Source organism: Callithrix jacchus, chromosome 8 (assembly GCF_049354715.1).
Source record: "Callithrix jacchus isolate 240 chromosome 8, calJac240_pri, whole genome shotgun sequence".
In the NCBI taxonomy this organism is placed as follows: domain Eukaryota; kingdom Metazoa; phylum Chordata; class Mammalia; order Primates; family Cebidae; genus Callithrix; species Callithrix jacchus.
In genome coordinates, this window is record NC_133509.1 from 39,821,006 (window position 1) to 39,833,082 (window position 12,077).

Genomic DNA, 12,077 nt, shown 5'->3' on the forward strand with positions numbered 1-12,077 from the left:
TGTAAATCTGTTTGAGTTCTTTGTAAATTCTGGATATCAGCCCTTTGTCAGATGGGTAGACTGCAAAAATTTTTTCCCATTCTTTTGGTTGCCGATTCACTCTAGTGACTGTTTCTTTTGCCGTGCAGAAGCTGTGGAGTTTGATTAGGTCCCATTTGTCTATTTTGGCTTTTGTTGCCAATGCTTTTGGTGTTTTGGTCATGAAGTCCTTGCCCACTCCTATGATCTGAATGGTTTTGCCTAGATTTTCTTCTAGGGTTTTTATGGTGCCAGGTCTTTTGGTGTAAGGTGTCAGGAAGTGGTCCAGTTTCTGCTTTCTGCACATGGCTAGCCAGTTTTCCCAACACCATTTATTAAACAGGGAATCCTTTCCCCATTGCTTGTTTTTGTCAGGTTTATCAAAGACTGTATGGTTGTAGATATGTTGTGTTGCCTCCGATGCCTCTGTTCTGTTCCATTGGTCTATAGCTCTGTTTTGGTACCAGTACCATGCTGTTTTGATTACTGTAGCCTTGTAGTATAGTTTGAAGTCCGGTAGTGTGATGCCTCCCACTGTGTTCTTTTTGCTTAGAATTGACTTGGCTATGCGGGGTCTCTTTTGGTTCCATATGAAGTTCATGGTGGTTTTTTCCAGTTCTGTGAAGAAAGTCAATGGTAGCTTGATGGGGATAGCGTTGATTCTGTAAATTACTTTGGGCAGTACAGCCATTTTCACCATATTAATTCTTCCTAACCATAAACATGGAATGTTTCTCCATCTGTTTGTGCCCTCTCTTATTTCGTTGAGCAGTGGTTTGTAGTTTTCCTTGAAGAGGTCCCTTACGTTCCTTGTGAGTTGTATTCCTAGGTATTTTATTCTTTTTGTAGCAGTTGTGAATGGCAGTTTGTTCTTGATTTGGCTCTCTTTAAGTCTGTTATTGGTGTATAGGAATGCTTGTGATTTTTGCACATTGATTTTATATCCTGACACTTTGCTAAAGTTGCTTATCAGTTTCAGGAGTTTTTGGGCTGAGGTGATGGGGTCTTCTAGGTATACTATCATGTCGTCTGCAAATAGAGACAATTTGGCTTCCACCTTTCCTATTTGAATACCCTTTATTTCTTTTCTTGCCTGATTGCTCTGGCTAGAACTTCCAGTACTATATTGAATAGGAGTGGTGAGAGAGGGCATCCTTGTCTAGTGCTGGATTTCAAAGGGAATGCTTCCAGTTTTTGCCCATTCAGTATGATATTGGCTGTTAGTTTGTCATAAATAGCTTGTATTACTTTAAGATACGTTCCACTGATACCGAGTTTATTGAGGGTTTTTAGCATAAAGGGCTGTTGAATTTTGTCAAATGCCTTCTCTGCGTCAATTGAGATAATCATGTGGTTTTTGTTTTTGGTTCTGTTTATGTGGTGAATTACATTTATAGACTTGCGTATGTTGAACCAGCCTTGCATCCCCAGGATGAATCCTACTTGATCATGATGGATAAGTTTTTTGATGTGCTGTTGCGATCAGTCTGCCAGTATTTTATTGAAGATTTTTGCATCTATGTTCATCATGGATATTGGCCTGAAGTTTTCTTTTCTTGTTGAGTCTCTGCCGGGTTTTGGTATCAGGATGATGTTGGTCTCATAAAATGATTTGGAAAGGATTCCCTCTTTTTGGATTATTTGGAATAGTTTCAGAAGGAATGGTACCAGCTCCGCTTTGTGTGTCTGGTAGAATTCGGCTGTGAACCCGTCTGGACCTGGGCTTTTTTTGTGTGGTAGGCTCTTAATTGCTGCCTCAACTTCAGACCTTGTTATTGGTCTATTCATAGTTTTGGCTTCCTCCTGGTTTAGGCTTGGGAGGATACAGGTGTCCAGAAATTTATCCATTTCTTCCAGGTTTACTAGTTTATGTGCATAGAGTTGTTTGTAGTATTCTCTGATGATGGTTTGAATTTCTGTGGAATCTGTGGTGATTTCCCCTTTATCATTTTTTATTGCATCTATTTGGTTGTTCTCTCTTTTCTTTTTTATCAGTCTGGCTAGTGGTCTATTTTGTTGATCTTTTCAAAAAACCAGCTCTTGGATTTATTGATTTTTTGAAGGGTTTTTTGTATCTCTATCTCCTTCAGTTCTGCTCTGATCTTCGTTATTTCTTGTCTTCTGCTAGGTTTTGAGTTTTTTTGATCTTGCTCCTCTAGCTCTTTCAATTGTGATGATAGGGTGTCAATTTTGGCTCTCTCCACTCTTCTCATGTGGGCACTTACTGCTATATATTTTCCTCTAGAGACTGCTTTAAATGTGTCCCAGAGATTCTGGTATGTTGTGTCTTCATTCTTGTTGGTTTTGAAGAACTTCTTTATTTCTGCCTTCATTTCATTTTTTATCCAATCAACATTCAAGAGCCAGTTGTTCAGTTTTCATGAAGCTGTGCAGTTCTGAGTTAGTTTCTGAATTCTGAGTTCTAACTTGATTGCACTGTGGTCTGAGAGACTGTTTGTTATGATTTCAGTTGTTTTACATTTGCTGAGGAGTGCTTTACTTCCAATTATATGGTTGATTTTGGAGTAGGTGTGATGTGGTGCTGAGAAGAATGTATATTCTGTGGATTTGGGGTGGAGAGTTCTGTAGATGTCTATCAGGTTTGTTTGTTCCAGGTCTGAGTTCAAGCCCTGGATATCCTTGTTAATTTTTTGTCTGGTTGATCTGTCTAATACTGACAGTGGAGTGTTAAAGTCTCCCACTATTATTGTGTGGGAGTCTAAGTCTCTTTGTAAGTCGTTAAGAGCTTGCCTTATATATCTGGGTGCTCCTGTATTGGGTCCATATATATTTAGGATCGTTAGCTCTTCTTGTTGTATCAATCCTTTTACCATTACGCAATGACCTTCTTCGTCTCTTTTGATCTTTGTTGCTTTAAAGTCTATTTTATCAGAGACGATAATTGCAACTCCTGCTTTTTTTTGCTCTCCATTAGCTTGGTAAATCTTCCTCCATCCCTTTATTTTGAGCCTTTGTGTATCCTTGCATGTGAGATGGGTTTCCTGGATACAGCACAATGATGGGTTTTGTTTTTTTATGCAATTTGCCAGTCTGTGTCTTTTGATTGGTGCATTTAACCCATTTACATTTAGGGTTAATATTGTTATGTGCAAATTTGATACTGCCATTTTGATGCTAGCTGGCTGTTTTGCCCATTAGTTGATGCAGATTCTTCATTTTGTTGATGCTCTTTAGCATTTGGTATGTTTTTAGAATGGCTGGTACTGGTTGTTCCTTTCTATGTATAGTGCCTCTATCAGGAGCTCTTATAAAGCAGGCCTGGTGGTGACAAAATCTCTGAGTACTTGCTTGTTTGCAAAGGATTTTATTTTTCCTTCACTTATGAAGCTCAGTTTGGCTGGATATGAAATTCTGGGTTGAAAGTTTTTTTCTTTAAGGATGTTGAATATTGGCCCTCACTCTCTTCTGGCTTCTAGAGTTTCTGCCAAGAGATCTGCTGTGAGTCTGATGGGCTTCGCTTTGTGTGACCTGACCTTTCTCTCTGGCTGCCCTTAGTATTTTCTTCTTCATTTTAACCCTGGTGAATCTGACGATTATGTGCCTTGGGGTTGCTCTTCTCGTGGAATATCTTTGTGGTGTTCTATTTCCTGGAATTGAATATTGGCCTGCCTTGCTAGGTTGGGGAAATTTTCCTGGATAATATCCTGAAGAGTATTTTCCAGCTTGGATTCATTCTCTTCGTCACATTCTGGTACACCTATCAAATGTAGGTTAGGTCTCTTCACATAGTCCCACATTTCTTGGAGACTTTGTTCATTTCTTTTTGTGCTTTTTTCTCCAATCTTGGTTTCTTGTTTTATTTCATTGAGTTGATCTTCGACTTCTGATATTCTTTCTCTGCTTGGTCAATTCGGCTGTTGAAACGTGCATCCTTCGCGAAGTTCTCGTGTTTTGTTTTTCAGCTCCTTCAGTTCATTCATATTCCTCTCTAAGTTGTCCATTCTTGTTAGCATTTCCTCGAATCTTTTTTCAAATCTTTTTTCAAGGTTCTTAGTTTCTTTGCATTGATTTAGAACATGTTCTTTTAGCTCATGGAAGTTTCTCATTATCCACCTTCAGAAGTCTGATTCCATCATTTCATCATACTCATTCTCTGTCCAGTTTCGTTCCCTTGCTGGTGAGGAGTTTTGGTCCTTTGTAGGAGGCGAGTTGTTTTGGTTTCCGGTGTTTTCCTCCTTTTTGCACTGGTTTCTTCCCATCTTTGTGGATTTATCCACCTGTCGTCTGAGTAGTTGCTGACTTTTCGACTGGGTGTCTGAGTGGAAGCCCAGATTGTTGATGATGAAGTATTTCTGTTACTTAGTTTTCCTTCTCACAGTCTAGGCCCTCTGCTGTACGACCACTGAGGTCCACTCCAGGCCCTGCTTGTCTGGGGTACACCTTTAGCAGCTGCAGAACAGTGAGGGATGCTACCAGTTTCTTCTTCTGCTATCTTTGTCCCAGAATGATGTCTGCCAAATGTCAGTCTGATCAGTCCTTTTTGAGGTGACTCTTTGGATATACAGGGGTCAGGGAGCTGCTTGAGGAGACGGACTGTACTTTATAGGAGCTCAAGTGCTGAGCTGTGTGCTCCATTGTTCATTCAGGGCTGTTAGGCAGGTGTGTTTAGGTCTGCCGCAGCAGAACTTATAAATCCCCTTTTTATTCCTCAGATGCTCTGTCTTGGGGAGTTAGGGCTTTCTTTATGAGTATCCGTTTCACTGTCCTGCCCAGCTAGGAGGCAGTCTAGTCACTATTTGCCTGCCGAGGCTCCGCCTGCTACCGCGGGGTTTGCCCTGTTGCCGTGGGCTCTGCCCTGCTGCTTTGGGCTCCGTCGGGCTGCTGTGGGCTGCACCCTGTTACCCGTGGGCTCCGCCCTGCTGTCGTGGGCTCTGCCCTGTTGGTGGAGTCTCTCTGTTATGGTGGGTTGCCTCAGCAACGGCAGGCTGCGCCAGCAATGGGTGTGTACCTCAGTAGGCGCGGAATGCCTCAATAGTGGCGGACAGCCCTCCCCCACCGAGCTGCACCATCCTGGATTCAGCTGTGCCCGCAGTGAAACTCTCAACCCTGAGCATTTCAATTTGAATCACCGTTTTGCTTGTCCCTGTGGGGGTGGGACCCGCCGAGCCTGATCACCTGGCTCCCTGCCTCAGAGCCCTTTTTCTCTTTTTTTCTTAAGTTGAATGGTTGACTCTCTCCCAGGTGTTTTAGTCGCCTGCTGAAAGGGCACCAGGATCTGTGTGATTTCCTGTGCAGCGACCCACTGCACCAGCTCAAATGTCACTTCCTATGAATCTCCAGGTCTGGTTCTCTGTCCAAGTCCCGTTTAATCAGATGGATATGCTAATCTGCCCTCCCAAATCTCAGACTGCTGGTTTAACAGGGCACCCAGACCAGCGCGTTTTGTGTGGGGTGCCACTGCGCTGCGGCGCCGGCCAAATGGCCACGCAAGCTGAGAGGGCTGCGCTGGCATCCCATGTCTCTCCTACACCTGGGAATTTCCCTGTTCTGTGGGCAACAAATATCCATCTGGAAATGCGACTAGGACTCACCCTCTGCGCCTTCACTGAGAGCTGCAATCCTGAGTTGTTCCTACCACGCAATCTTAGAACTCTCTCTTAGCTGGTCTTTTTCTATAATGAAGAGTCCTCCTCCCCAGCATCACTGTACACCCATCAATTTGTTTTTCTTCTTAACTGTATCATGATCCATTATTATCATTACTACATTTGATGTTCAAATTACCCCACACTGGGGCTTCTTCAAGCCAGCTCCTGTTTTTTATACATATATATACATATTTATACATTTATTTTGTGTGTGTGTGTGTGTGTATTTTTTCCTTATTGGTCCTTGACATTTCTTTGTACTTTCTGGAACAAGAAAATATCCTAGGCTTACTTTATTCTTTTCCTGCCAAAGACCTAACTTCAGCCTTACCCTAAGGTGCCCTGTTTTTTGTTTTTTTTTTGTAGGCAACAATATTTAAGATGGGGTAACTTTTCTGTGGGGCAATGGGAAAGCCAAGGGTTCCTTTTGCTTTTCCAGCTGCTTGAGAGGTACACAGGTGTGTTCTTGGGTAGTTTCTTATTGGAATTCAGCTTTGTCAAACTTGTTTATAGAATGTGCGGAGGAGGCCGGGCATGGTAGCTCACACCTGTAATCCCAGCACTTTGGGAGGCCAAGGTGGGCAGATCACCTGAGGTCAGGAGTTCAAGACCAGCCTGGCCAACATGGCGAAACCCCATCTCTATTAAAAATACAAAAATTAGCCACATGTGGTGGCATGCACCTGAAATCCAAGTTACTTGGGGGGATGAGGCAGAAGAATCGCTTGAACCTGGGAGGCAGAGGTTGCAGTGAGTCGAGATGGCACCACCACACTCCAGGGTGACACAGTAACACTCTTTATCTCAAAACAAAACAAACAAACAAAAGAATGTGTGGAGAATGATTTGCACTTAGGCTGTGGTAAGGGACAAGCATGCCATGGACTATGATCCTCCCTGACCCCTGAGCTGGGATATATCCTCCCCATCCTGAGTAATTTCTCTGTTGAGACACTTATTACTTAGGGCTATCTGCACTGCTATGAGAAGCAGGAAGGTTTTGCAGAGTGATGCATCCAGTGTTGAATCTCTGCTTTAGTACCTAACTAATGTTGTGATCTTGGTTACGTATTCATCTCTGAATTCCGTTATGACACCTGGCCCAGTGCCTTGCACACAAGAGCTTGTAGTAAGTGTGTGATACCTGAATAAAAGCTTCTTGGGGATATGGCTCTTAAATAAGAAATACTTGTATATATAATCAATTGACATGTTTTTGAGGGCAAGGGGATTGTGCCAATACCATTTGGGTTAGCTTTCAAATTTGGAAACGCTGAGAGAGAGACCTAGGAGCCAGGTACACTGAGATAAAAAATATCCCCTTTATTACCTATGATGACATTTAGAGAAGGTGGCATTGGTGTGGGTCTGTGTGATAAGAGAGTTGCAGGGATGTCACACAGTCAAGGTTGGGAAACATTATGTCACACTTAACCCTAGATACTCAGATTATTCACAGTTGCTCTTAGCAGTTTCGGGAAAGGTCTGGGAAGGGGAGATGGTGCTTTTACCTGCAATGAGGAGTCAGTACTAGTTCAGTTTTTGATGTTGTCTCATCCACTGGACCCCCATATTTTGAAAAATGCCTTCACAGGTCAGGCGCAGTGGCTCACGCCTGTAATCTTAACACTTAGAGAGGCCGAGACAGGCAGATCATTAGGGCAGGAGATTGAGACCACCCTGGCTAACACGGTGAAACCCCATCTCTATTAAAAAACAAAAAATTAGCTGGGCATGGTGGTGTGAACCTGTGGTCCCAGCTACTCGAGAGGCTGAGGCAGGAGAATTGCTTGAACCCAGGGGGTGGAGGTTGCCGTGAGCTGAGGTTGCGCCACTGCACTCCAGCCTGAGAGACAGAGCACAACTCCGTCTTAAAAAAAGGAAAAAAATGCCTTCACAATGTTCATACCTTGAACTTCCTTTACTTTGACTCTCATAACAGCCAGTGAGGCAGACGGGGAAGGTGCTACCACCTCCCACATGCCAGGGTGGGAAAAAGAGATGACAAGATCAGGGCTCCAGCCATCCCTTCACTCTGAAGTCTGTTTCTACACCAAGTCACCAGGAAGCTATCTACCTGGGCCTGGTAAGAATGCTGTCTTCCTTCCATCCCCCTGCCCTCATGGGAATTCTTCTGCTGCATTCCATTTAGTGAGGGTAAAAATAAGATGCCACAGCATCATTTCCTAAACTACTGCTGAAGACACTGTTCACTGTCATCATATTCACTATATACTACAGAAGGGCTACCCAACATATTCCTTCTGTAATTTAGAACTAGATATCTAATATTTCAATATTGGACACTGAGGGATTATGTAACACATCCAGCTCCATGCATCTGCTAAAATTAGTGCCCAATTAGAAACATATTACCTTAGGATTTAAACAAATGTGGAGAACTTATCATTCCTACTGAGTAGTGAAGAAGTGATGGCAACAGAGGTCTGGCTTTGCCCTCAACTACTTGGAAGTGATCTCTGGGCCCCTGGAATGTCCTGCCTGGTAAGAATGGGTTGGTTTTCTCGGGGGCTTTGGCTAACAGTTTAATAATGTGATTTATGATGGGGGCTTTGGGATGCGTCATAACAGGTCTGACGTCCAGAGGAACTTGACACTAAAGGTATTCGCTGAACTTCTAGCGAGACTGGAGATTAAAGGTGAACCACACAGGCAGTGTGTGGTCAAGCCCCCAGCAAAACCTCTGGATACCTAAGGCTCAAGGGAGCTTCCCCAGCTGGCAGCACTCTGCATGTATTGTCACACACTGTGGCTGGGGGGAGCAGTGCCGTCAGTCACTGCTCCAGGGAGGCGATGACTGGCAGCTCTGTGTCTAGATGCCTCCTGGTTTCTGCCCCACAGGTCTCTTCCTTTGGCTGTTTCTAATTTGTATCTTTCCACTGTAATAAAACTATGGTAGTAAGTACTTTCATGAGTTTGGCGAGTTCTAGTGAATTCCTGAGGTTGTGGGGACCCACAAATGTGTAGCCAGAAAGGGAACTGTGCCTTTTAATTGTAGTTGGCTAAACTCCTTTGCACCAACCTTATAATTGTGGCCTATTTCTCCCTGCTTGCTTTCTCTAAATACACACACACACACACACACACACACACACACAAATATGAATGTTTATATACATATTTATCTGTCTTTTATTATAGCACCTCTTATCCTTTTAGGAAGTATATGGTAATTAATTTTATATAAATCCTGGCATCTATCTGTAAAGTGGAGACACAATTCACTTTTGAGCTATTTTACAAATTAAAAAATATGGGCCAGGTGTAATGGCTCACACGTGCAATCCCAGCACTTTGGGAGGCCAAGGTGGGTGGATCACTTGAGGTGAGGAGTTTGAGATTACCCTGGCCAACATGGCAAAACCCCCTCTCTACTAAAAAAAAAATCAACCGGTCATGTGGTGCATGCCTGTAGTCTCAGCTACTCAGGAGCCTGAGGCAGGAGAACTGCTTGAACCAATGGGGCAGAGATTGCAGTGAGCCAAGATTGTGTCACTGCACTCCAGCCTAGGCAACAGAACGATACTCCATCTCAAAAAAGAAAAAAGTAAAATACAGTGAACGTGGGCTCCAAAGGGACATGTGGTCTTGGTCACTGGAAGGAGAGTGAGAATATGCCCTCAAGGTAGCCACCCAAAGGGAGGGGACACTGGAGAAGACAATTGGTGTGACTAGCTAGAGAGGGCTCCAAAATGTTTGCTTGGAGACTCCGGCTTTTCCTCTTTAAATTAAAATTCTTTCTTGCTGATTATAAAGAGAAAAATTCCCATAGTCCCATCATCCAGAAAGAACTACTATTTTATTTGGTACACTTCCTCCCAGTCTTTATAATATGCCTTTTTAAAACACAGCTGAGATACTGTGGCAGAAATATTTTGAATGGTCTCAGAATTATTCAACACAGACAGGGAATTATGTTGATTTCAGTTCTCATTGCCAACCCTGTTAAACTGAGCTCCAGGAGAACAGAGAATAAGGCACACTCTTCCTAGTAATCTTAAAGACTTTTTCACATAGAGTAATTGGGGATTTTCCTTTTTAATGGCTGTATGATATTCCATTCATTTCAAATACCACGATTCACTTAAGTTTTCTTTGATGGGAATGTTGTTTTTGTTTCCTTTTTTTTTGCTTTTATTTTTGAGACAGGGTCTCACTCTGTCACCCAGGCTGGAGTGCAGTAGCATGATCACAGCTCACTGCAGCCTCAACCTCCCGGGCTCAAGCAGTTCTCCCACCTCAGCTTCCAGAACACCTGGGACTACAGGTGCATACCACCACATGCAGCTAATTAGAAACTTTTTTTTTTTTTTTGTAGAGACAAGGTATTACTACATTGCCCAGGCTGGTCTCAAACTCCTGGGCCCAAGTGATCCTCCGGCCTCTGCCTCCCAAAGTCCTGGGATTACAAATGAGAGCACCACACCTGGTGTTTTTTGCTTAATTTTTAAAAATACTACAATTAATGTCTTTGTCCATATGGCTTTTCTATGTTTCGGATCATTCTTTTCAAATGAGTTGCTGGATGTGGAGTCACCAGATGAAAAGCTATCAGCTTTTCAAGGCTTCTGACAGACATTACCAATTTGCTTTCCAAAACTGTCCATAAAGTTTATAGCTCTGCCAAAAGCATTTGAGAGAGCAGGAGATAGGCCTGAAATGTAACTACTGTCAACTTGTGATGAAAATAATTATGAAAGACAGTTTATGGTTCTTTTATTTTTTTTTAAGAGATGGGGTCTTGCTGTGTTGCCGGGCTGGATTTGAGCTCCTGGGCTCAAGGGAGCCTCCCACCTCAGCCTCCCAAGTGGCTGGGTTACAAGCAGGCACCACTGTGCTGGCCTATGGTTTCTTCTTTGACCAAGTTCAGGGAAGGATTTAGCATACTGCTTAACAAGTAAAAAACAAAAACTGTGAGTTCTTGTTTGTTTACTTGTTTTTGCCAAGGGAACAGTATTTTATGGTTAACACAAAATCTGAAAAGCTGCTGTGGCTCCAACTTACCCACAAGCAATGGCACATCCCGACGGGGCATAAGCACATGCCATCACCCACGTGCAGGGCATAGTGACCGCGTGCTCCTGAAACACAGCACAGAGTGAACAACCAGCACTTCCACACAAAAATCTTTTTCTTTTTTTTGAGTCTTGCTCTGTTGCCCATTCTGGAGTACAGTGGCGCCATCTCAACTCACTCCAACATCCACTTCCCGGGTTCAAGCGATTCTCCTGCCTCAGCCTCCCGAGTAGCTGGGGTTATAGATGTGTGCCACCATGCCCAGCTAATTTTTGTATTTTTTCAGTAGAGACGGGGTTTTGCCCTGTTGGCCAGGCTGCTCTCAAACTCCTGACCTCAAGTGATCCACTCGCCTAGGCCTCCCAAAGTACTGGAATTATAGGAATGAGCCCACATGCCCGACCACAAAAATCTTAATGTTTAAATTAAATGAGAAATGCTATTTACCAAAATACATTAGCACTAGACTACTTGCCAGTAGCCGAAATGGGTGTCTGTGGGAAATTCAATTTAACCAATTGTTGTCTGCATATAGATGATCAAGGCCAGGCGGTTGAAAATATTGTAAGAAATATGACAAAACTAGCCCATGTGCTGGTGCAAGTTTGGCACAGGTTTGACCCCACATCTATGTTTGGGAAATGGTTCCCAGCTTTAGGAGGATTTAAAACCCTCATAATAGGTGTGGTGCTGGTAATAGGTGCATGCTTGTTACTTCTGTTTATCGCCTATATTCCTCCAAAATGATTAGATATTTAGTCACTACTACAGTTCACCAAAAGACTTCAGCTCGGGCATATTACATGAATCATTATCAATCGGTATCATTAAATGACCAGAATAGTCAGGCAGAGGGTGAGAACCCTCACTAATAAATAAGCAGAGTTCTCAAAAAGGGGAAATGAGGAGGGAGACCCCCTTCCCTCGGCCTGTGCTTGGAGAAAAGGAGGAAATGAAAGTTAAAAGTCAGCCAGGGGAGGCCGAGGCGGGTGGATCACGAGATCAAGAGATCGAGACCACCCTGGTCTACATGGTGAAACCCCGTCTCTACTAAAAATACAAAAAATTAGCTGGGCATGGTTGCGCATGCCTGTGATCCCAGCTACTTGGGAGGCTGAGGCAGGAGAATTGCCTGAACCCAGGAGGCGGAGGTTGCGGTGAGCCAAGATTGCGCCATTGCACTCCAGCCTGGGTAAGAAAAGCGAAACTCTGTCTCAAAAAAAAAAAAAGCCGGATGAGGTCAGTGGAAGAACTGGTTGGGCGCCGCTGACCAGGTCTGGAGATTAAACTAAAACCCCCTACTCCTAGCCACAATCCTATCTATAGATCACAGGCATGGTAGGGAGGAACCTTACTTCAGAAGGCATTGTTCTTGCTCAACTGTTCAAGACCCCTATCTAGCCACATCCCCCA

At 43.5% G+C, this 12,077-nt stretch overlaps 1 protein-coding gene across 3 annotated transcripts in view; it reads right to left on the reverse strand.

Moving 5' to 3' along the window:
• The window catches only part of GNB5 (G protein subunit beta 5), an 84,453-nt gene that overhangs the window by 24,558 nt on the left and 47,818 nt on the right, over window positions 1-12,077 (reverse strand). For all 3 annotated transcript variants that reach the window (XM_078334251.1, XM_035259672.3, XM_002753494.6), the window contains one exon: window positions 10,653-10,729. In XM_078334251.1, the coding sequence (XP_078190377.1) occupies window positions 10,653-10,729 (77 nt within the window). The remainder of the gene's footprint in view (window positions 1-10,652; window positions 10,730-12,077) is intronic.